The sequence below is a fragment of the Bos indicus x Bos taurus genome, chromosome 14, assembly GCF_003369695.1.
Source record: "Bos indicus x Bos taurus breed Angus x Brahman F1 hybrid chromosome 14, Bos_hybrid_MaternalHap_v2.0, whole genome shotgun sequence".
Taxonomy (NCBI): Eukaryota; Metazoa; Chordata; class Mammalia; order Artiodactyla; family Bovidae; genus Bos; species Bos indicus x Bos taurus.
The window spans coordinates 3,073,164-3,098,889 of record NC_040089.1 but is presented as its reverse complement, the minus strand read 5'-3'; the positions used below and the strand labels follow the sequence as shown (position 1 = coordinate 3,098,889).

At 50.4% G+C, this 25,726-nt stretch overlaps 1 protein-coding gene across 2 annotated transcripts in view; it reads right to left on the bottom strand.

Moving 5' to 3' along the window:
- Positions 1 to 23: 23 nt before the first annotated feature.
- Positions 24 to 25,726, bottom strand: part of AGO2 (argonaute RISC catalytic component 2) — a 93,749-nt gene continuing 68,046 nt past the window's right edge. For both annotated transcript variants that reach the window (XM_027560762.1, XM_027560763.1), the window contains exons 12-19: positions 25,537 to 25,721; positions 24,333 to 24,492; positions 22,240 to 22,330; positions 21,540 to 21,734; positions 17,230 to 17,364; positions 13,915 to 14,016; positions 11,965 to 12,164; positions 24 to 11,699 (exon numbers count right to left, since the gene is read on the bottom strand). In XM_027560762.1, the coding sequence (XP_027416563.1) occupies positions 11,591 to 11,699; positions 11,965 to 12,164; positions 13,915 to 14,016; positions 17,230 to 17,364; positions 21,540 to 21,734; positions 22,240 to 22,330; positions 24,333 to 24,492; positions 25,537 to 25,721 (1,177 nt within the window). In that variant the 3' untranslated portion in view covers positions 24 to 11,590. The remainder of the gene's footprint in view (positions 11,700 to 11,964; positions 12,165 to 13,914; positions 14,017 to 17,229; positions 17,365 to 21,539; positions 21,735 to 22,239; positions 22,331 to 24,332; positions 24,493 to 25,536; positions 25,722 to 25,726) is intronic.

Here is a 25,726-nt window from a genome sequence, read left to right as displayed (position 1 = left end):
AGAAGGTCTTTGGGAGAGGCAGCTGTAAATACAAGGAATTTTATTTTTTTTTTTTGCTGACATAGTATGAGGCAAAACAAAATTGACACCATACAAAATAACTTTATAAAATATCATTCACATCATATTTTATCAGATTTACAGCATTCTGTGCATGTTAAAGGTTATGTAAGGTGAAAAAAACACTATGCCAAACTTTTTAGTATTAGTTTATATACACACAATAAGAAACAAAACAAATAACTGTTAGGTTTTCCATGGATTTATTGCAAAAATAGTGCAAACTACTTAACCTAGTAAGCTGTAAAACAAACTCGAAAGGACCCAGCTAAGCTTAAACACCACCATAGATGCTCAGTGTCTCAGCCTTTAGCTTTCTTCACCAGTTTAGTCTTTGTCAATTAAGACCACTCCCCGTCTGTTCAGTTTAGGGTGAGTGCTGGGAACACAGAAGTGTCGAGACCGGCTCTTCAGAGCCCGGATGGACGCGGCTGCTTAGCGCCAGCAACACCTTTAGGGTCATGCTACTTTACTCAATGGCGAGTTTGTGAGGTCTGTGTTGAAAACATTAAGATGCCATGATGTTTAAGTCTGACCTTAGAAGTAAGTCATCCAACCTCTTGGTGATATGGAGAAAAGTAAGAAAGCAGCATGAACAGAAAGGATTAGAAACATTATTGTCTGCTTATAAACATGGTATCCTTTTTCTCAGGTGTATTTGGGTAAAGTATTAATCTCCTGGTGGGCAACCTTTGAACCAGATATTGCAGTAAGTTAAAAAAAAAAAAAAAAGGATACTGTAGATACTGTAACCCTACAAGAGTAACTTTAAGATCTCTTCAACAGCCTGTTGGGGTCCAAAAAGCATATATCTAAACAAAAAAATAAGAGCAGAACAAAATGCTACATATACAAGCTAAAGAAACAAAATGCAGCATATTCAGGTTCTTTTTCTTGAGGTACCTATATAAATTTAATCACCTGCCCCAAAGTACTCTTGTTAGGTAAAAAACAAAATGCTTACTGATGAGCCAATTGTAGGGCATTTATTATTATTGAGAAAGTGCAACAACGCTGATCTTTACATGCAGCATACTAAAGGATGATTTACTCTTTACAAAATATAGCTTACGTATTGACCTGATGGAAGTTTAAAAATTAAAAAACATTTAACTAGAATCATCCCAGTTTTTTTGAGATCCTGCAGCAAAAAGCCTCCCAAATCAACCTTCAGAGTTTTGCCACTAAGGAATGTTGGTTCTCTTGTAAAATTCAGAGATCTCTTTAAAATAGTAAAACTATATACTACAGGAAAGATCCCTAATTTTTATTTCTTATTGGTATAAAATCAAATTCTTAAGACTCCAAAATATTGTGTTACCTCCAAAGAATTAAAAAAGATTGCCATAGTAGGAAAAGTCTAGACTTGTAAACTGCCAAATATAAAAGCATGGAAAGTCATCGATCTCCTATCTTATTTTCTCACCTGCCAGAAAGCTTTCCTAACTCACAGAAATCCTGGGGTGCTGCACAGCACCCCTGCTCCCCTCCCCCACAGCCAAGGGCTCTCCCTTCCTCGGTCGATGGCTATCAGCACCCCCACCAGGAGGTCGGGAGAGACTCAGTCGACAACAGTCCATCCGTTGCTTATGAAATGAACTTATAAAATACGCCCGGGGCGGGGGTGGGGGCCTGCGCGATGAGAGAAGCAAGGACAAGAGTGTGAGTTGTTTTGGCCGCCCCTTCATTGGCACAGAAAATGAAGTGATAGCTACAAATATATGCATAGAAGAGTCTGAAATTTGCTTGTAAAACGTCATATTTGCTCTTGGGCATAATTTTTTTCTTTTCACAAGAGGGCAGTTGGGATTCCAATATGTGTTAGTAGTTAGCTGGGGTGATCTCTCAGATTCCATGGCCAATTGGGCTTTTTCTCCCCATGTACAATATAAAATGTTTAATTTCATACTGATTTTTTCAATGTATTAGGATTAAACACGAAAGGCACAAAATAAATAAAAATATTATTAAATAAACGGAAATTATGTTTTCAAGCTTTGTGTGGAGTTATATATTTCACTGTTTTGTTACTTTTTCCAATTTAGTTTGACAGGCTTAGTAAATAGCACCCAACTGTTTAACTGAGGTAGATCCACATTGTAAAGAAAGCTGGGTCCCCTCCATTTTATGTCTAAATTTAAGATGCTTTTACAAAAACAAAAACCCATTTAATCGTAAGCAGAAACAATGACAGGTGGCACTACCTGAAGAAAGCTTAGAACATGAGCAGGTCTGCAAAGATTTATACCCAAATCATACTCTCCATCAGCCATAAAAACATCTCAAACTGGAGGGAAAAAAAAAAAAAAAAATCAAACATTTAAAAATAACCCTGACAAAGTCTCAAGACTTTCAGAACAGGTCTTTGACTGACTGCCACAGAAATGCACAATGGTCCATTTTCATCAAGCAATGGCAGCAGCCAGACCAGAGAGCGAGCGAGCGCTGTATCAGTGAAGTTTCCCTTTGTAACTCCGGAGAAAAGACTTGCTGAATTAAGATATAGCATCTTGATCTGAACAGTTTAAACTCATTCTGCCTAGTATTTTTGCATACTCTGAAACTTACAAATTTAATATCTGATTAAGGCTTAATTTAAAGTGGCGTTACCACCTAGCATCATGCAAGCATGGAACATCCTCAAAACACACAGAATGGTATTAAACTAAAAGACAAGGACAGGAAGCCTCAGAATCGTATTTAGCAGGTATTATAATTTCATATTTAATTTTACAATTCATGTAGCAAATGAAAAGTTATACAGAGGCCAATGCATATAAACACTAATTTATACAGGAACTGTCCATTTACACAACAGCACTGCACGGTCTCTACACCAAGCACAGACACTGCCACGTGGACCCACCACACAGGCAACCGCGTTCGCAGACGGCACACACAGTACCACCTGGAATGAGGCCCTTTAGCTGCTCAGCTTCTTAGAAAACAGTAAACTTTACATGGTCATAATACATTTTGATTCAAAATGTCTTTCTAAAATTTTTTTTTTTTTTTTTTTTGCATGGGGGGAAATTAAGGGGAAAGATCTACCTATGGAACTTTTGAATTCATTTTTGGTTTTTTCAATTATTTTATAAAAATAAAATAAAACTAGAAAAGTTGATAAAACTCAGGGTCAAAAACCCCTCAATACATACTAGGTAAGCAATCTAAAGTGTACCAGAGGTAAGAAAAAATCTGGATTTAGACACTACATTCTTATGTTTAATGAGTAATTAGCCACTTTGCTGCACAGAAACTCACAATTATTCCCTTAAAACTCTTTAAAAAGTAAAAACTCATTTGCCTCTATAATTACAAAACATGAGTTGATATCTTGAACAACTACATTTAAAATCCACGATCAAACTCAGGAGGCAACTTTCAGTTAGTGCTAAACTGCAGACTTCCCAGGATTCTAGTCACATGTGTATCCGGCTTTGAAGAGGAACCCAAAGTCATTGCTGTCCAGCCCCCATGCCGGCTGGCGCCTCTGCCTTTCAGGAGGGAGAGTGAGGGGAGAGGGAAGGACCAAGAATGGCCACCAAGAAGGCCTTTTAAGTTTAAATAACATTGGGTCATTTCCCCTACTTAAAACCATCCACTGACAGAGAAGGGTGGCTTTTAACTGGACCATCAGCCAAGAAATCTGCTCAACTCAATACCTGGCTTGGAAAAGTCAGAGCCAAAACCTACATCTTCGAGGCGGCAGAGCCTGAGTCCTGCGTGCACGGCTCCAGGTGACACCACTCCCCCACGTTACAAACCACCACAATGAGCGCTCCGGCACCCGGCCTCCGAGTCTTCACACGCATTTCACAAAGACACAATGCCAGCTCCAGTTCCTTCCTGAAAACAGTCTCGTTCCGTTAACACTCAACATTCTCGACGAGTGACTGTGAGAGCAAAACCCCCAGGTTGGCTGGCGGTCACGGTCAGCGCCTGACTGACAGAGAGGTGCTGTGGACAGATGTGCTCAGGGCCTGGAAGGAGCCCCCAGCCAGAACCCAGTGGTTCCTGCACGGGGCCGTCCGTGGGAGCCAAGGAGCAGAAGCAGCTTCTAGGGCAGAGGGCCAGCTTCCTTCCAACAACGCAGCCTGATGCAATTCCGAAAGGACCCCGAGGACTGGACGCGAAAGGCACAGAGGCTGAGATGGGGTCTCCAGAACGTGCTCCACTTGGCACCACCAGAGGCCAGGGAGGCCTGGGCACCACCTGCCTGCTGGGCGAGGGGCTGCCCTCACCCACACCTAGGGTTGTTGCCAGCATCTCCGGAGCCCAGAGGAACCCAGCGCTCCCTACACGCACCCAGTTCTGTCAAGTCGATCCTGGGATCGACTCCCAGGTCTGAGGACCTTGAAGATTCCAGAAGTACTGAATGAGGTTGGCCTGAACACAAACGAAGTTCCCAGAGACACATGGTTGGCGGGGGGGGGGGGGGGGGGGGGGTAGTCAGTATTTGGTGTTTTAGCTTTAACTCTGAACTACTCACATCCAAGGAAGTTGTAACTAGAAAGTTGTAACTAGTTCCAAGCAAGTTGTAACTAGCCTCCTCTGACTGTCTGAAGGTGAGGACTCAACCCTCAGTCACACCACCAGGGCCATCTAAGGTCTAACACACTGCATTTCTCACATCAACCAGTAAGACAGAAACATGTGAACAGAAGCACCAATAATCTCCTTCAGTTCCCTCATCTTTAGTGACCTTTCATGAGCGCAAAAGTGGTGAGGAGGGAGCAGACCCATGCTGGGACCCCAGGGGGCCACTGGAAAACCCTGCCTGCGATTCTGGCTGCAAACCGAGTCACTGAAGAGCCCAGCAACCACTGGGCTCAAGTGGGTCAGTGGACGCGGCGGGCACCCCCATAGGCACCCCCCACGCCCATGCCCCTTGGGGTGGTCTGCCTGTAGGACAGCGCGACTGCAGAACTGCACATTCTTAAGACTGCAAAGGGCACTTGGCGCTCTGGGAATTATAGCACAGCATGTGGCGTTAAAGGCAAGGGCTTCCTCCTAATGGTGCCCCTGGAACCTCTCTGGGGCAAAGTCAAGGTTGAGGTGCATCCAGAGGAGCTCGGAGCCGCCCCCTCCCACCCAGACGCCTGTCCCTCCAGACTTAGGAGCAAATGCTCACCTTCTGAAGATGAGAACACGAGGAACCTAAAGAAAAGATGCAAAGGAGCAGAGGGTGAGCCTGATAATCCCACAGCAGAGTGTGGGCACAGCACATTTCTGACGGCAAAGTGGTAAATCACACGGGATGTCAAGCTCTCCCAGGCCAGCCGCCCCGCAGGGGGCGTCCGGTCCGGGGCACCGGCAGCGGGAACCGCCGCCCATTCAGGATGCTGCTGCCCTGGCCCCTGTGCTCCTCTCAACAAACAGCCTTGGATTTGAACAGAACATTTTGCTTTTGAACCTTGGCTCATTTTAAAGTATGGAGTGACAGCACTCAAGGGTTCCCAAGTCAGAGGTCACTGACACCTGCACTGCATTTTGAAACCATGCAGCTACTGTAAAAGAACTATTTGCACGAGAGTTGGTGTTTAAGCACCTTTGTGATTTTATAGAGTGTACAAAAAGGGAGAAGAGAGAAGGAGCCACTTTCAACCCATTCATAAATAAAGCAGGAAAGAAAAAGTGCTTCCTTACATCAGATAGGACAGGGAAATGCCAGGACAGCGGGTCCCTTCCAGGTCCCGCCGTCCACGGCCCTGCACCCGAGGGCGACGCAGAAGGGCCCTCTCGCTTCCTTCCTGCCGGCCACCGAGAGTCCCAGCACGTCGGAGCCGGGCAGCCCTGAGGAGTCCCTGGTCCACCCGGACAGCCGGGTGCGGGGAGGGGACTGCCCGGGGGTCACAGTATGGCACGCAATGTTCAAGCCAGAACTGAACAGAGAGGTGTTCACGATTCTGTTTTTTCAGGCAACATTTTGGCTATTTTCAGTGTGGACAGCTAAGCTTAAAAGCAAACATGAACCTGTTAAGAATTCAGAGGTAGCCTTTATCTGCGTTAATTTACTTATTTTTATACTAAAAGGTACTTATGAGAAACCACCTTCTGTAGTGATATGGCTAAGCCAATACATTCACTTTAGACAACAAAATGGCAAAACATCCAAAAAAAAGCGTTAAATGAGGGCACCGAGATGGCGTCAACGTGACGGGAACACACACTCAGGTGACTGGCTGCGTGGGTGTGAAAGCTCCTCTGTGTGTCTGCTACTGGGGAGCCCGCCCACAAGTAGAATCACATGCTGGGCTAGAGCCCACACTTCTCACCTGGCCAACGCAGGAGGCCTGGAGCAACGGACAGCACTGGGGTCCAGGTCTGCCTGGCATCTACAGATTAAGCCACAGATGACAGTTCTGACACAACAGCGACCTCATGGCTTTCAAATGACGGCTGACCAAAGAGAAGCAAGGGGACTGTGACTCGCTAATAACATTGGCCGTTCAGACACTTCCTCTCCAAGCTGTCAAATGCTGGACGGAGGTAGAAGCAAATGCTTTAGGGAGTCATGGCAAATAACAAGGAATTAAACAGACCAGAAGTATTCAAGGGATTTACAACTAATCCTCTTAGAATTAAATCTTCAGACCGCAAGGAGGGAGCCCACTCTCCTTCCGATAGACCACAAACTTCCTTCCAGAAAAAGACGGCGAAGAGGCTAACTTGTCCTTCATGAATGGTCAACACGTATGTGCGCACACACACACACACACGCACACACACACGCACACAAAGACACGGCTGCAGAGGGGGCAGGGCAGCGGGCAGCCCACACAGCTCTAACACGTAACACTGGAAAACATGGCAGAGTCACTGAACAAAGCAACGCGTTGTCTCACACCATTTCTGCTATCCTAAGTCTATTTACAATCATTTCAAACAAGTACAGCAGATGCAAAGTTGGACATAATAAAAAGGAAGCTGTCAAAAAATCAGTGCAATTATTTTGAGTTGAAAATTTTCCTTACAAAAAGTCAGCATGTGTGTGTAACACGGACAGCCCTATTACATAGTCACACGTGCACGGTGTCTACACTGAGAAACGTCACTGCAGCCGCGACTGCTGGCACGGCAGCTGGAGAGAATAGTCTTGGTTGCTTTGGGGGAGGGCTTTAAATATAAATAAGGTATCTGCATTCTGAAAGTGAGGTGTATGAGCACTGAGGAAGTTTCTATTTATTTGTACATTCCTTTTCTCATGAGCGTGAGAGATGAGTTAGAGGTCACAGGGAAATTCTATGGCTTGTCCGGGCCACTGGGATTGTCCACTGTCTGGATTATGTCAGCTTCTAAAGCTCCTCCTAATGGAACTGCCTTAGGTGTAGGAAAATGCCCATGAAAAAATCCTTTGAACTGTCCAACAGATCAAAGTCCCACTCAAGGATTCCGTCAGATCCCGAGGGACGGCTCCATGAAGCAAGCCGAGCGCTTGCCTGGCACCGAGCGGCCGAGAGAAGCCGCCCCGGCCTCCAGAGGCCTCCTCGAGGCAGTCTGGTCTCCCCGCTGCAGGACGCTTGGCTGGCCTACCCTTAACGTATTGTATCAAATATATAATCTGCCTGAAAAACTGCCTTGTAAAAATAAAATTTAAATCACCCTGCAGATCAATGCAAAACTACACTGCTGCATATATAAGAAAAACAATTCATCCAGAAAAATTACATTTGTGGCTTTCAAAAATAAATCATCCAGCAAACTCGAAGGTAAACATCAGGTAATTTATAAAAGTTAGGGGAAATAATTTCTATCATATTCACCAGGTACCACATGCACGGGAATATCCATTATCAGGCAAATCAAACCAGAGCAGAAAGGAAAAAAAAAATAAATAGCAACATTTGCATTTAACAACAATAACAGTAACGTACAATATATATCAATACCCACCCCCCACAACCCTGCTGTAGTAACTGAACTTGAATTGTCTCTTTTAAGGAGCACACGCTGGGGTAAACATCAATCACAGCACTGACTGCGGCCAACTTCACACAGCACACAGAGATCACTCGACCTCTGACCAGGCCCTCCCGGGGAAGGCCACAAAGTGGCCAGGGATGTCTCGTGGTTCCAGGGTGCAAACACCCATGCACGGAGTGTGAGAATGCTACCGAAAAGCAACACAATCTTGAAAAGAAGAGGCAGACCCTAAAATGTAGTATCAAGTGTATCTGTGAAGACTTTTTGAAACAGAAAACCAAAACCCAAACAATCCCTTTCTAAAGGTACAGGTATGCCCAGTTTTTACAAAATCTATCTGAACCGGGGACATCTGAGCTTATCAAAGGAAGTACACCAGCAGCAGGATGGCATCTCAGCAGGGCCAGAGGGCTCTCCTCATGGCGACCCACATCGCTCCCTGGGTTTCTTTCATCACTTAGCAATCAGGGCGAGAGCCCGTCGAACAGACTAGGAAGTGGTGAAGGGAGGGGACTACATTAACTTTTCTTCAGGTGAATGTTACCAAATACATTAGGAAGAGTACCAGGATAAGAATCTAATTCAGACACCTCTTCTAAAGAGATGAGATAAATCCCAGTTTTCCTTGCAAATGAATCCAGATTTCTACATCACAATTTTCACATTCAGTCTGCTTAAAGCAAGGCACACCTTCCTTAACAGTGGGGTGGGGCAAAGCCAGCGAGCGGACACCTCTGCAACCTGCACGGACCTCAGGAAACCCTTCAAACATGGGCGGAGCCCGGAGGTGCCCGGAGCCCCTCTCGGGGCGGCCTCGAGGTCACTCTGGGTTGGGTGGGCATGACCTGCTCAGGCAGGCAGGGGCCCCTCTCGGCTTCCATGTGAGCAGGGCTTGAACTCACTCTACTGTACTCTGAGGTTTCACGCTGACTCAGAACTTATCTTAATAATGGGAGGATTGGTAGGAATTTGGGGAAACAGTTCTTTACCTGAGAAACTGTAACTACAGCCATTTGAATTCTGAGCCATCAGACATGCACCAAGGTATATAGCTACCCCAGCTGGAGACGTCTGGTTTACGAATGCTCTTTAGTAAAAACTTCATAAAACAAGCCTAGGGCTGTAAAAAGTACCCTTCTCAAAGTACTTTGGCCCTCTAGAAAGAAAACTTTTCTTCAAAATGATTTTTTTTTTTTAAGAATTTAGGTCTCATTTTCTGCCAGCCTGTAGTGTTCCCCAACGCATTAGCTCAGGAAGACGTCTTCCTGCACTGCCAGAAGGGGTGCCTGGGAGAGCTTCCTCTCCAGAAGGTTCTAGATCAGAAGTTCTCAGACTCCAGGCAGCCCAAGCCCCTAGCTGATGGTGACAAACTCAATGCCCAGCCACCCGCCCTGGAGGCTCTGACTCGGCAGCGAGCGCGGGAAACTGAGTTTTTTTTTTACCACCGCCGCCCCGACCTCCCGAGATCCTGTTGCAAGTGGTAAAACATACCTTGGAGAGACACAGTTCTACATGATACTGAACATGGCTGAAAACTAACCTCATTGAAGACTTTAAAAATATTTTAGTGAAAAGATACCCTCCTTTGCTTGAAAGCTCCCAGTAATTTAAGTCAAGAGTGTACTTTACTGGTGTCCCTCGGAATAGGAGAAAGTGCCACTTGATAATAAAATGACAGGGAATTGCAACATTTCTTTAAGCAGAGGCTTCTGTCATTTAAAAAGAAAAAAAAAAGATACAGCAAGAAGAGACTAATGCCATTAATAAGACACCCACATGTGCACACACGTGTGCGTTCACGCACACACACACACACCACTCTGAGCTATACTGATACAAATAGTCATCCCTTTGTCGCTGCCCCCAAAATCCAGGCCAAGCGTCCCCCACGGCGTGTCCCCACCCCTCCTGGCCCCTCAGAGCCCCTGCACAAGACGGAGGCAGGCGCTCAGCCCAGCAGGAGACACCCCAGCGCCAGAGGTCAGTGTCAGGCCTGGATGGACGGGGCCATCGCAGGGCCCGAGGAAACCTATAGACAGGACGCAGCGCTAGGGGAAGGCTCGTCTCCTTGGACTCTGTACTGATCGTGGATTTGGTTTCTGTGACAGCTGCCTGCGAGGACAGAAAGCCAACTTAGCGCAGCGGAGCTCGTCGAGCCGCCCACAACACTACTCTTAGTGCGACGGCTCTCGATTGGCGAAACCACGTCTGGGGCCAGGACGCAAATCCTAGCAGAAGGGCCTGCCTCTCCCGCCACCCCCGGAGGGCAGCGCTCCTGCACAGACCACTGGCCTCGTGTCCGGCAGAGGGCCACCGCCAACAGCCTTCTCTAGTTTCAGTGCATAGATCCTATGACGCTTGGCTAACAAACCACACCCAGAGAGGTGCACGCTGCTGCACGGACTCGTTCCGGGAGTGGAAGGACACATACATTCCATTTGTGCTTAATCGGCTGAGTGACACACGGGGGGAGGGGGAGGAGGTGGGGGAGGGGGAGCGACTGCTGGGAGCACACCCAGGCCCCCGGAGGGTCCAGGCTGGGCACTCAGCACTCAGGGGCGGGCCGCGGGCACTCAGAGTCAACCGCATACTCCTGCACTTCAGCACTGAGAACCACAAGGGGTGGTCAGGGCTCCAGAACTCTCTTGATATGCTGAACAGATCACAAGAAGCACCCCGTAGTCAATAAAATGAAAAACAGCATCTATCTACCACATTAATACTGCAAACCAGATATATATATTTTTTCTCTTACATTAAAGACATAACAGTGAAAAAGGATTGTACTGTATTTATCACCACAGACCCGTATTCTTTAGAAACTTTGGAAAATAAATGTCACAGTCCTATAGGACAGCTCTTATGATTAGACTGTCAGCATGTTGTCTTTTTTCTTTTTTTAAATAATTTTTTTATTAAAATGGCACTTGTCTGCCAATCTCTCTGGACCTGTAAATGTTATAAACACACACGGCCCATCTTCTGCCACCGCGCCCTCCTTCGAGCTGAGCGGAAGGCGGCCGGTGGCAGAATGAGAGACCCCGGGTGTCTCGCCTGGCCCCTGCCCTTGGGTCCCGGACAGCTGGTGGGAGCCAGATCAGGAGCACGCCGGCATCATTCTGAAATAAACTTTAGTGACAACGTCAAAATGTTCAAGGCTTTAAAACCACAACGTGTTTTGTGTTGCTTTCACTCTTGTAGAATGTTCACAGCTAGTTTGAGCCCATCAATTTCATAGAGAATCATGTGTTAAAAATAAGTAAATTGAATGACCAAATAAATTAAAAATGTTTTAAAGCCCTGAGTTCATAGACTGGTTTTAGGAGATTTTTAGGAAACACGGGACTCTATTTCAGTAAGCAGCTTATAAGATTTTGGCAAACCATATTTCCTACGACAATGGGGGTCTCATACAGGTCTGCAGTTCAAAATCCAAGTTTGAAATCTGGGACGGAAGGCATTCTGGAAAATGGAGAATCTACTAAAATGGATGACGTGTCATGTTCGATGCTGGCTGTCATGGAAGGGCTGGGCATTTGTTGGTCTGAGTGTAGCTGGTCTCATGTGAATCCTACTCGGTACACAGTTGGAAACACTGAACATGTCAAGCAAAGTACATGGTGCGCAGCGTGTCCTGGTGGACCTGCACCGCCTTCGCCAGCGCTTGATGGTCTCGTCCGTTACTCTGCCCAGAGGTATGGCTTCCTTCAGCACTGCGGGGGTGGGGGGTAGAGAGAGAGAGAGAAAGTGCAGCCTTTAATGCATCACGAGGCAGCACACTGATAGCTAAGTGAGGACCACACACCAGCCCTCTGGCAAGACGGCCACACAGCTAGCGAGTGGCGGCGAAGATGCTGGCTTTTGGGTGTCTGCGTAACAATCGGCTCCAGCCACTGGGGACCCCGTGTCCCACTCTGGAAAAGCAGCTGCCGAAGCCTGTTGCGGAAACGAGCCTGGCAGGAGAGGCATGCCACTCACCTGTCGTGCTCCTTGTCCACCAGGTGGTACCTGGCCCGGAAGGCCACCAGGTGAGCGTAGTATGCCGGCGCCGGGATGGACACGGAGCGTGTGCAGCGCACGTAGGTGTGACACAGCTGGTAGGTGAGGATCTGCAGCTCGTCGGAAGAGAAGCGATTGTCATCCCAGAGCACATGGTAGTGCGAGGGCCTGCTTGTTCCCTGAAAGCAGGTCAGAGGGTGAGAGGCAGACACGGACCAGAGGGGCCAGGACTCACCTGCCCAGGTGTGCTGAGAAGCCGTGCTTCCGCCCGCAGCGCAAGCGTCACGGAGGACGCACGGTGACGAGAAGAGGTTTCTATTACTTACAGTGTATCATCAAATGACCGCCTACTGGTAAAATACAGACCACACACATATTCACTTGTGCACAGGAAATCATAGGAAAGACAAAAATACAGAAGAAGCTGTTCTGAGGACAATATTTGTATACCTTAGGTTCTCTACGATGTTTCATTTATAGAGACAAGAAAAAAATCTCTAATAAGTTATATATTATTGCCTTTTAAATAGGAGTTTGATCATGTATTTATTTTGTGCAGTGTGTGTAGTCTGGAAACATTTGAAACTGAAGGAGGTAGGCTGGTCACCTACCCCCTTCCTCCCCCGCAAAGTGGGGGTGCCCGAGGGCCGCTGCCCTGCCTGGCAGGGCACCCATGGCCGGTCAGCAGGGGGAAAGGCTTTCTCCGGCTGCCACATGACCCAGCCGGCTGGTCCTTCCTGACGCCCCCACTCGGGTGCTGCTGCCTCCACCGTCTGTGCTCAGGCTCCCAGAGCTAGTGGGAGTCAGGCCTGCTTGTCCTCTGAGGAGCCACAGTCTGCACCCACTTTTAACCCGGGGTGGTCACGGGGCCCACGGGCAGCGGGGCATCAGCGTCAGAGGCTGTGCTGAGGACAGGGCGGGGCTGGGCCCCAGAGGCTCGTCCTGTCACAGGATTGTCTCAGAAGCGAGATCCCCTCAGTGGAGAGGGCCTGCGCAGGAAAGCAAGGGGGAAGGCTGGTTGCAACCGAACTGGAGGCCGTGGAGGGCCGGAGAACCACCCGGAGGCGGAAGGCCAGGAAAGAGATGGTGATGGACACCGGGTGGCCGGTATGGGCGAGGTGCCCGCCGGACATGGAAGCTGCCACAGGAAACACCACGGGAGTCTCCGCATTCTCTGAGCCACACTCCTCTTCCTCCTTTTCAACAACGCTTTAAAGATGTACAACCCACTCAGCCTTCGGCTGTGCCCACAGGCTGCAGGCTGGACGCACCCACGGCCAGTTGGCCATGCCCTGTTCCAGGGCCTTGGCAGAGTGTGGTTCCCATGGAATGTCCAAAGTACGGAGTCCACAGTGATCCTCCGAGTTTAGATCAGATCCCTCAGGAGGGGAATTCAGCCCTTCCTCCAGGAGCCCCCCTCCCACAGGGCACAGCCTCGCATCGGGGTGGCACAGTGCTGACAGCAGGCATGGCCGCACAGGGCATCGCTCCCCCAGGATGGCTCCTGGCAGGCTGCGGGTCTCTTAACTGGGAGGGACAAGGCATGCCCATGTGGCCCTGCTGTTCACCTGTGAGGTGGGCATGCGAGGCCGACCCCACCCCTCAGTTAGTCCCCTGACCCCCGAGTGCTCGCCGAGCCCTGGCACACAGGGACGCCCCTGGTCCTGTCGAGCCTGCCAGGCCTTTGCCCTCGCCACTGGACCTCATCTCTCCTGCCCCCTGATAGCACCACATGGTGCTGAGCCCCCACGGTCCAGTGATCACCCGCCGGCCTCCCCTCAGGACTGCCGGAGCCCCAGACTCACTGCTGACCACCACGTCCCCAGTGCCCACTCGAGTGCCTGGCACATGGCCTGTGCTCTGCAAGCGTTTGCTGAATGCATGCATGACGTCTCAGACACACTGAGACTGTCCACCCCCTGTCCTCACCTGGATGCCAGCATGACTACACAGGTAGAAGTCAAACTCAGTTGGGTGGGTGATTTTCGTGTCCACGGTTGTGCCTGCTGGAATGTTTCCGCTTTTCCCAACCTTGAGCAACACAAGAGCCCATTAGATGCGGCTGGGGACGGCAAAGTGATGCAAGCAAGCAAACAAGACTCAGCCACACTGTCGTCTATTCCTAAGGCCTTAAGCTGGACTGTGCATTTGCTCAGGACTATAGCTCAACATTCAGAAAATGAAGATCATGGCATCTGGTCCCATCACTTCATGGGAAATAGATGGGGAAACAATGGAAACAGTAAGAGACTTTATTTTGGGGGGCTCCAAGATCACTGCAGATGGTGACTGAAGCCATGTAATTAAAAGACACTTGCTCCTTGGAAGAAAAGCTATGACCAACCTAGACAGCATATTAAAAAGCAGAGACATCACATACAAGAGAAAATCGCCCATATAACCCCTGTGTACCTTCTGCAAGCACTTGCTGAATGTGTGCACGATGCCTCAGAAACACGTGAAAAAGAAAGGAAATATCTGAGAAGAGTGCCTACCTCTGCACCCCCTTCAATGCTGCAGTCTCAAATCTAGACTTCACTACTCCCACACAAGCTCTCACTTTTTGTTACATATTTGAGCCTCCATTAGCATTATACTGTGTTACTTTGCACATTTAAAACCTGTATACATGTATCCTATGCATTTTGCTACTTGCTGTGTTTGTTCCACATTGCAATTTTGAGAAACAGTCATTTGGCAGATAATGTTTATTACTGTTTTGTTTTTTTACTACTTTTCATTGGTATGTAAATGCCAGTATATAAACACACCACAAACTCTTCTGTTAGCAGGTAGATTTGTTACTATTATAAACAACACTGCCAGAATATTCTTACACATGTCCCCCTGAATGCTAGCATGTGGGTTTCTCCAGGGCAGATCTCTAGAACTGCCAAACTGTGCTCCAAGTTGGCTATCCGTCTCCACTCCTGTCCAAAGGGCAGGAGAATCCTCAGCCTAACGATGCACTGACCATGTGCTGAGTGCTGTGTGTCAGATCAGCCACCCTCCCAGCACTCTCACGAGGCAGTCCAGGCAGAGGCGCTGACAGCTTGTGGTCAAGCAGCCGGAAGCTGCAGGGATGGACTGGAGCCAGGGTTTCTGGCTCCAGACCCTGTGCTCCTCACCTTAGCACCCACATCCTGGACAACGTTTGGTGATTTTATCAGGCTAAGCTCCTAATGTGAATCCCCCAGACTTTTTCTGTCCTCTGAAATTCTTTCTAGAAGATTATTCTCTGAAGGTTTATTAAAACTTGCCTATAAAAACCTCTGGACGAACTTCATCAAATAAGCCAAGTAGTTTCTCTTTTTTCCCCAGCCTGTGCCACACATTAAGATGGTTTACTCGTGACGCCTTGGTACAGTTTGCCCGTAAAACTCTCTGGGCCCGATGCCTTTGGGATGATGACTGGGACTGTCCTCCTCAGCTGATTCTGGTAACTGAAGTCGTTCTACAACTGAGTATTTGCATCTGTTTCTCCTGTTTTCCAACGTGCTATCATGAAGCTGTTATCCAGTATGATTCAAATAACACCCCCTCTCTGCTCCCAACATCATCACAAGTATTCTCTCTTTTGTTCAGTCTTGATTGGTTTATATAATCTTCAGCGAAGTATGCCTCACTTGTGTTAATCTGTGCTATGGGCGATTCATTTTCTAGTTCACTATTTTCTATTTCGAGAAAGTGGGGTGCAGGAAAAAGCTGACTTTGATCCCCCTGACTCCTGGCAAGAGAGGTCTGCAGGCTGAGGTGGCAGGGGGGCTGCACACACCAGCTCCTCAGCTGTGCCTCGACCCCTGGGGCTGACATCCTTCCTGCGGCTTCAGACTTACTGATGGCTGTCTTTCTAGTTTTACAACACAGCAGCTGTGTCTATACTCTCACCCATAAGTGCTGCGTTAGCTGCACTGCACAGGGTTTGATATGAAATTCTCCTTTTCGTTCATTTCTGATCATTTCACAATTGATTATTCTCTTCACCTTTTTAGTGCATGTGCTCCTTATAATCAGCTGAAAAATTTAAGCTTTCTTATGCTTTTTTCTACTACGGATTTAAAACTGTGTAACGGAAAATGTGGTTTGTAGAAGGGTGAGGTCTGGCCATCTTCTGAGACCGCCTGAGGCCAGCTCGTGCTTCCGCTCTGGGCGTGAGCTCGGCCACCACAGGCAGGGCTCTGTCTGCCCCAGCTTGTCTCCTCCACTCTTCCCATTTTCAGTCTTTACTGACTTGTACCTCTCTCACTTTCTGACAGTGGTCTGTTAACACAGACCTCTCTAGTGGTGTGTTTGTCAATTTCTCGCTGAAATTCTGCCCGTTGAGCTTCACCTTTTAACCTTTACATATTTTTAGGCCATGGCATGAGATCCATCCGCGCTTAGAGCAGTCGTATCTTGTCAGGAGACCATCCGTCCCTTTTCCTCACCACTAACTCTCAATTTGCATTATGTCTTTCATTTAGGCCAGAAGCATGTTCAGCACTGTGGTGCCAGGTGGCCTCAGGGGACTGCTCCACGTGGAAACCAACCCCCAGTGTCCAGCCCTGCTGTGGGCAGCCTGACCTAATGTCCTTCCCTTCCGGGAGGTCTTTTATCTTATGCAGCTACTTGGACACCATGCAGCTTTAGGACAATGTGTCTAGGTATGGATTTACTTTTATTCTCCTGTTAGGAATAGGAACAGTGTTTTAATCTAAGGAATCCTCTCTCTCCCCAGCTGTGGACAATTCTCAGCAGTCGCATCTTTAAGTCTCGAGCCTCCTGCTCGCACACGGTTCTTACTCTGGAGAAGCCAGGTAGCGTAAGGGAGTCTGGATGCTCCTCCAGACTAGATCCCTGGAGAGGTCCCAGGCCCCCTTCCAGGAGCACCCCAGCTGCCCTGAGGGCTCCCACTTCCCCACATTCTACCTCATCCTTTACGCCACGCTGTCTAGGACCACAGCTGCTCACCCCAGCTGCCCTGAGGGCTCCCACCTCCCCACATTCTACCTCATCCTTTACGCCACGCTGTCTAGGACCACAGCTGCTCACCGGCTCTGCAGCTTCACCTTTGGTCATTTCTATATGGGATAAAAGTCACCCCCCTAGACGCATCCCAACCTGTGGGGTTTATAGGTTCCAACTGTTCCCCAAGCTGAGGAGAACCCTGCTCCAGTGCCTGTGGCTGGTCCCCACGAGCCTGGGACGCCTGTGTCACCAGGCCGTCGGTGCGGCAGGCTGGATGGGGGGCCCAGGGACGCTCACCCGCTCGTTCTTGTCGGTGCAGAAGAGCCGTGTGTGGTGTCTCTTCTGGACCACGATGAACGTGATGCCTGGCTGGTAGTCCTTCTCTAGCTTAATGCACGCCTCACGGATGGCCAGTAACTCGTGGTGCAGAACCTGAGGAAAGGAAGCAGGACATGCTTGAGGACTGCTACGTTTTGGGGCCTCTTGTTACCTTAAAATGACTCCCTTTATCACATGTACGTTTGATACATATTTAAGTCTTATAGCTCCACTAGCTTGCTGTTAGCTGTTGTGATTCTGTCTCTTTGAGCCTGTTTCTTCACTTCTATCATGGAGCAAATGGCTCCCAGGTTTCGTGGTTAAATGGCTTAGGTTAGATAATGCATAAACAAGCAGAGCATGGTGTCTGGAATGTTCTAAGTGCTACCATCCACAGTGGACTTGAAGGCATGATGGGAAACACACACACAAACCAATCAATCCAACAACTTATTTCTGGATTGGAGAGAATCTACTTAAAGACACACAAGCAAACAAACTCTACTAGCCTAGGTGCTGAGCCGAGTCCAAAACCCAGCTCCACCACTAAGCAAGCCTGTGGCTATCAAAGCCACAAAACCTGTCTGATCCCCAGTTTCCTCAGGTTTAAAATCGGAGTTTTTCCCCACAGTCAGTTTCTCACATCAGGAAGCTTCCATAAGCCTCTTATCCTTCATCAGAGGGCAGGCAGAATGAAAACCACAATCATGAAAAACTAACTGAACTGATCACATGGACCACAGCCTTGTCTACCTCAATGAAACTATGAGCCATGCCGTGTGGGGCCACCCAAGCTGGACAGGTCATGGTGAAGAGTTCTGACAGAATGCGGTCCACTGCAGAAGGGAATGGCAAACCACTTCAGTATTCTTGCTTTGAGAACCCCATGAACAGTATGAAAAGGTAAAAAGATAGGACACTGAAAGATTACCTCCCCAGGTTGGTAGGTGCCCAATAGGCTACTGGAGATCAGTGGAGAAATAACTCCAGAAGAATGAAGAGACAGAGCCAAAGCAGAACAATACCCAGTTGTGGATGTGCTGCTGATGGAAGTAAAGTCCGATGCTGTAAAGAACAATATTGATAGGAACCTGGAATGTTAGGTCCATGAATCAAGGCACATTGGAAGTGATCAAACAAGAGATGGCAAGAATGAACGTCGACATTCTAGGAATCAGCGAACTAAGATGGGCTGGAATGGGCGAATTTAACTCAGATGACCATTGTATCTACTACTGCGGGCAAGAACCCCTTAGCAGAAATGGAGTACCCTCATAGTCAACAAAAGAGTCCAAAATGCAGTACTCGGATGTACTCTCAAAAATGACACAATGATTTCTGTTCGTTTCCAAGGCAAATCATTCAACATCACAGTAATCCAAGTCTATGCCCCAATCATGAATGTTGAAGAAGCTGAAATTGAACAGTTATGAGATGACCTACAAGATCTTTGAGAACTAACACCAAAAAAAGATGTCCTTTTCGTCACAGGGGACTGGAATGCAAAAGTAGGAAGTCAAGATATACCTAGAGTAATAGGCAACTTTTGCCTTGGAGTACAAAATGAAGCAGGGCAAAGGCTAACAGAGTTTTGCCAAGAGAATGCTCTGGTCATACTTAATACCCTCTTCCAACAAACAAGAGACAACTCTACGCATGGACATCACCAGATGGTCAATACCAAAATCAGACTGATTATATTCTTTGCAGCTGAAGATGGAGAAGCTCTATTAAGTCAGCAAAAACAAGACCAGGAGCTGACTGTGGCTCAGATCATGAACTCCTTATTGCCAAATTCAGACTTAAATTGAAGAAAGTAGGGAAAACCACCAGACCATTAGGTATGACCTAAATCAGTGGAAGTGATAAATAGATTCAAGGGATTAGATCTGATAAGAGTGCCTGAAGAACGATGGATGGAAGTTCGTGACATTGTACAGGAGGCCGTGATCAACACCACCCCCAAGAAAAAGAAATGCAAAAAGGCAAAATGGCTGTCTGAGGAGGCCTTACAAATAGCTAGGAGTAGAAGATAAGTTAAAGGCAAAGGAGAAAAGGAAAGATGTACCCTTCTGAATGCAGAGTTCCAAAGAATAGAAAAGAGAGATAAGAAAGCCTTCCTCAGCGATCAATGCAAAGAAATAGAGGAAAACAACAGAATGGAAAAGACTAGAGATCTCTTCAAGAAAATTAGAGATACCAAGGGAACACTTCATGCAAAGATTGGCACAATAAAGAACAGAAATGGTATGGACCTAGCAGAAGCAGAAGATACTAAGAAGAGGTGGCAAGAATACACAGAAGAACTGTACAAAAAAGATCTTCATGACCCAGATAACCACAATGGTATGATCACTCACCTAGAGCCAGACATCCTGGAGTGCGAAGTCAAGTGGGCCTTAGGAAGCATCACTACGAACAAAGCTAGTGGAGATGATGGAATTCCAGCTGAGCTATTTCAAATCCTAAAAGATGATGCTGTGAAAGTGCTGGATTCAATATGACAGCAAATTTGGAAAGCTCGGCAGTGGCCACAGGACTGGAAAAGGTCAGTTTTCATTCCAATCCCAAAGAAAGGCAGTGCCAAAGAATGCTCAACTGCACAATTGCATTCACCTCACACACTAGCAAAGTAATGCTCAAACTTCTCCAAGCCAGGCTTCAGCGATACATGAACCATGAACTTCCAGATGTTCAAGCTGGTTTTAGAAAAGGCAGAGGAACCAGAGATCAAATTGCCAATATCCGCTGGATCATCAAAAAAGCAAGCGAGTTCCAGAAAAACATCTATTTCTGCTTTATTGACTATACCAAAGCCTTTGACTATGTGGATCACAATAAACTGTGGAAAATTCTGAAAGAGATGGGAATACCAGACCACCTGACCTGTCTCCTGAGTAATCTGTATGCAGGTCAGGAACCAACAGTTAGAACTGGACATGGACCAAGAGACTGGTTCCAAATAGGAAAAGGAATATGTCAAGGCTGTATATTGTCACCCTGCTTATTTAACTTATAATGCAGAGTACATCATGAGAAACGCTGGGCTGGATGAAGCACAAGCTGGAATCAAGATTTCCGGGAGAAATATCAATAACCTCAGATATGCAGATGACACCACGCTTTTGGCAGAAACCAAAGAGGAACTGAAGGGCCTCTTGATGAAAGGGGAAGAAGAGAGTGAAAAAGCTGGCTTAAGACTCAACATTCAAAAATCAAATATCATGGCTTCCAGTCCCATCACTTCATGGCGGAGAGAAGGGGAAACAATGGAAACAGTGACAAACTTTATTTTGGGGGCTTCAAAATCACTGCAGATGGTGACTGCAGCCATGAAATTAAAAGATGCTTGCTCCTTAGAAGAAAAGCTATGACCAACCTAGGCAGCATATTAAAAAGCAGAGCTGTTACTTTGCCAACAAAGATCTGTCTAGTCAAAGCTATGGTTTTTCCAGTAGTCATGTATGGATGTGAGCGTTGGACCATAAAGAAAGCTGAATGCCGAAGAATTGATGCTTTTGAACTGTGGTGCTGGAGAAGACTCTTGAGAGTCCCTTGGACTGCAAGGAGAACCAACAAGTCAATCCTAAAAAGAAATCAGGCCTGAATATCCATTGGAAGGACTGATGCTGAAGCTCCAATACTTTGGCCACCTGATGCGAAGAACTGACTCATTGGAAAAGACCCTAATGCTGGGAAAGGTTGAATGCAGGAGGAGAAGGGGATGACAGAGGGTGAGATGGTGGGATGGCATCACTGACTTGATGGACATCAGTTTGAGCAAGCTCAGGGAGTTGGTGACGGACAGGGAAGCCTGGTGTGCTGCAATCCATGGGGTTGCAGAGAGTCAGACGTGACTCACTGACTGAAATGAACTGAAAATAGAAGCATTCCCACCTTGAAACCTGCTGTGATGCCTACCATCCTCTGAGTAGCACCAGGGGTTAGGGTACAAGGATACTGGCCCCTGTCTCTCCTCTCCCCTCCCCTGAAGAGTTGGCCCCCAGAACGAGTCCCCCAGCCCAGACTCCCCACAGCCTAGGAGGCAAAGCGTGGAGCCGGAACAGGCCCTGTCTGGTGCGTGCTGAACCGAACCTGCTGGACTGGCCTCGCTCGACTCTGGCCCCTGCCCCCGCCTCTCCTCCCCTCCTGCCGCAGGGTCCTGACCACCCCGCACCCCCCACGCCTACCACACAGTGACCAGATAAACCTGGGGGCAGAACAGAAATGCGAGACGCCTTCCTGCAGAGGGACGGAGAGCAGGGCGGAGGAAGCGCGGTGGCGCCCACCTGCTGGAACTGCCCCTCGGAGACGCCGTCGCGGTAGAAGATGATGCGGGTGGGCTTGAAGCGCGTGGACTTGTAGAACTGGATGAGCAGCTCACGCACCATGGCCGCCAGGTCCTGGATGATCTCCTGCCGGTGCTGCTGCACGCGCACGGTGGCACAGTAGCGGTTTGGGTGGGCATCCATGCTGCCCACGACCTGCGGGCGGTGGGGTCAGCAGGTGCCGAGGGCCCGTCACGGGCAAGCCCACCACCTTTACGCGGCGTCTGTGTGTGCGGCCCTGGGGTATGTGAATGCGTCCCCAAGAATGTAAGTTTACCCAAGGGACCTAATAAAAAACTCACGACTGTTCAGAACCCCTCTTCTGCTTGTATCGGATGGGGCTGAATTACATCAGCTCAGAGGTGGCCCCTGGAGAGCCTGACAGCGTGCAAAACTCTACTAAGCACGTTGTTTTCCCCAAGCCAGGTGCACAGCCACACGCGACACCCTAAGACTCCCAGCACCAGCAGTGAGGAGTGTCCCCCAGGAACGCCGGCCTGAAAGCAGTTGCCTGCAGGTGCCAACCAGCGGGACCCAGTCAGCGTGCTGGGCACAGGGCTGCACTGGGCCGAGCCACTGCGCTTTCATCGCTAATCAATCACAGAGATGCTGGGCAGGCAGGAACACACATGGACAGAGGGACGTGGGAAGCGATACTCACGGCAGCAATGGACGGCTTCTTCCCGTCCCCGGCGGGGGGGTGAGTGACATCTGCCCCCAGAAAGATGACGGGCTGCTGGAACACCGGAGGCCTGCGGGGGAAGCGAGTGTCAGGGGCCGCGGCTCGGGGACGCCACCCGGACCTCTCAGGACACGGGCACCAGCGCTACTCTGGGGCTCTGCTTGTAAAGACTCCTCATCTCTCTGGCACAGACAGAGAACACCTTGTGGGGACAAAGAGGCTCAGGGTGAGACCTGCTTCAGAGCGACCCGGAGCGGGAGAGGCTGCAGGAGGTGTACACTGCACCAGGGTGGTCAGGTGTGGACGGCCGCTGAGGCCGGGCCCAGGGACAGGAGGGTTCTCCTCGGGGAGATGACTGAATGTTTCCAAGATAATCGCGTCCATAGAGTCCACGGTCTGCAGCCAACCTTGGACCTGCGGCCACACTGCAGGGCGCCTGGCAGCCGCATTGCTCTCTACCCAACACCCCAATGTCTCCAGACATAGCCACATATTCTCGGGGGATGAATGTGTCCCAGTAGGGAAGCAAGGAGCTAGGCTGTTCTCCCAGGATCTTCTAAATGCTGGCCACACTCCAGCAGTCACCTCCCCAAAGAGGCGGTGTTGGGGGCCTGGTTCTCCAACAGCTGGCAGGTCCCAGCCTCACCGGCTGTGCGACCGGGAGCCTTCTTGATGCCTCATCCTTCTCTCCTCCCGGACTCACGTGCTGCCCAGGTGCCCTGTGCTGAGCCCCCCAGGTACCCACTGCTCTTCCTCTTGCCCTCCCCCTCCTCTGACGGGTCCCGGGTGCACCCACACACGCAGTTCTGACTCACACCTTGAACCGGCACAACCACACCAGCCACTGGACAGTCCACTCTGCCCCCGGCTCCCCGGCTCGCCTTGTGGCAGAGCTCTGGGATTAGCTGAGCCCGTCTCCTGCCTCCAGACGGGGCCTCGTGCTGCCATGGCAACAGGACTGCTCTCTGCAAGGTCACCTGCAACCTGCACACGTCCCCCGGCCCTGTGGCCGAGAGCCTCACACCTTGTCACACCTGGCTGGTCGGTGCCATGTGGCGGCCACGCACGGGCTCCCCTTCCCTCCACGACCTTCCAACCCTGAACCCCGCAGGGCCCAGGCTTGGCCGTCCTTCCTGTCTACACTGCACCCCACGGTGCTCTCCAGCCCAGAAGCTCTAATACCACCCGCACGTGAGGGGCCCTGAACAAGGCTCTCCAGCACAGGCTCCCCCCAACCCGCCCCTGCACCCCTGCCTCAGCTGGCGTCACCTCATCGCTCCCACAGCCCAGGGTGGGCCAATCTAGACTCCTCTTCCACTCACGGCTCTGGGCACCCCCGGCCTAGCTCCCACCAGCAGCTCTCCTGGGACAATGCCGGCGGGCCAGAGCTGGGGTCGCCTTTCAGAACAAGGTCAGCGGGGCTACACCTGCACTTGTGAGCCTCCCCCCACGGCTGTGTTCCCCTGGAGCGAGTGCCAGGCCCCCACAGGCTCGCCCCTCAGTCTCTGAGCAGAATGACTGCCACGTTCCCGGCAGGCAGGCTGCCCCAAGGCCCTTGCACGGCCTGCACCCTCTGGAGCAGGCTGCTCCCGGTGTCCACACAGCCCTGCCCCCAGTGCCCAGTCTGCACCGTGTCACCTCCCCCGTGAGGCCCTCACGCTCTGGGCCCCCTTCCACTGAATCATGGCTGCTCAGCCCCCAGTGCCCGGCCCTGGCCTGGGGCCAACAGCGCCACCTCGTGCTCTGGAAGCCCCGTCCTGGAGCTGACCGTCGGGCACCTGGGGCGCTGGTGTGGCCCTCCTGTCTACATGGCACTGGCCACACAGCTGCCACACCTCACGTGCGGGACCCACCTCTGGATGGGGTCAGAAAGCCCTTCTCCTTGGGCTGGCATCGGTCCTCAGGGGACCTGGACCCCGAGACCAGGAGCAGCCAAGACCCTCGTCCCACTCACTTCCTGCGCCTGCCAAGCCCGGGACAGCGCTCGGCATAGCTGAGCAGAGCCGCCTCGGCACCGCCCTGCCCAGGGCGTCACCACAGCTGCCCCATGCATGGCGGAGGGCCGGCCTCACCTCCCCTGCGGCAGCAGGATGTTGTTCACGCCGCCCAGTTTGACGTTGATTTTCAGACAGAGGTTGGACAGGGTCTGCGGCGTGGTCCTCTGCACGTTCTTCATCTGCACACACTGCGTGGCCATGCCCAGCACCGTGTCTCCCACACGCTTGACCTCGGCTGCCGAGAGAACGGGGTGCTCAGCACGGCTCCCTGGCGCTCCTCTGCCCACCCCGCGCGCCTGCCGCACACGCGGCCAAGCCCAGACCCAACTCTGTGCCAGCTGCAGGGCGTCCCCCATTGGCTCAGGGAGGCCCGCTCTCAGTCAGGGGCGTTTCTGCAACTTCTCCAGGCTGACAGGGCAGTGTGCACAGGGCCAGGTTGGAACCCAGGCACTCGAAACAGCAAGCAAATGCTCGAGTAGTTAAAAATATAAACCCGTGAATCCTCAGTCCCTGGCCATAGAAACTTGATGCCAAAGCGCTCTCCAGGCCTACACCCCCCTCCATTCTGGGTTCTCTTGTGAAGCGAGTGGGCAACTGCTCCCTAGACAGGCCAGCAGAGACGGGAGACCCTGCGAGAAGAGTCACCTGGGCTTCCTCCCGCTCGTGGACGCAGAGCCCATAGGAGAGGGGAAGCCAGTCAGTGAGGCAACCGCACCTCTCTTGCCTCTGCCCCGTGGTGCCCACACATCTCCTGCACAGGGCCTCCGGTTCCCACCGGGCTTCCCGCAGACGTCTGCACATGCACCCACTTCCCCGTCTCACCATCGCTTGTCTACACCCGGGAGCTTTCCCCACCAGCGCCTGGGACTCCATCCCAGGGCTTGGAAACTCTGAGCCAGGTGGAAGTGCAACCGGCCTTCTGGCAGAAAGGACTCTGATCAAATCCCAGAGGATTCTGAGATGGCACGGCTCACAAGAGGACTGCCCCATCCCCCCTGAGGGGATTACTGCGTGCACATCACGTGACCATTTCTCATCCAGTCGAAGTCTGTGTCGGCAGCAGACAAGGTAACCGCACGCCTGCCGCATCCCGCACCCCCTCGGGATGCCCATCTCGGGGAACCGGGGCCTCAGATAACACTGCCAAGGTGACCCTGGGCACATGTGTGGCCACAATCAGACACCACCTGGTCTCGCTCAGACACAGGCTCCCCCTGGGTGTGGCGGAGGCCTCACCACGCATCCGTAGGGCCAGGGCTGGGGTGGCACCAAGACCTACCATAAACGGGGGTCTTCCCCGGCAGGATGACCACCACCAGCTGCAGGCCAGCGTACGTGTTTTTCAAGTGCCGGAACATGGGCTCCACACTGTCCGCCCCCTGGGCATATTTACAGAAGCATGGCTGGCCCTGGATGGGCATGCCCGCGTCTCTCGAGATCTTTCTGAGCTGCTCCGTGAAGGACCTGGA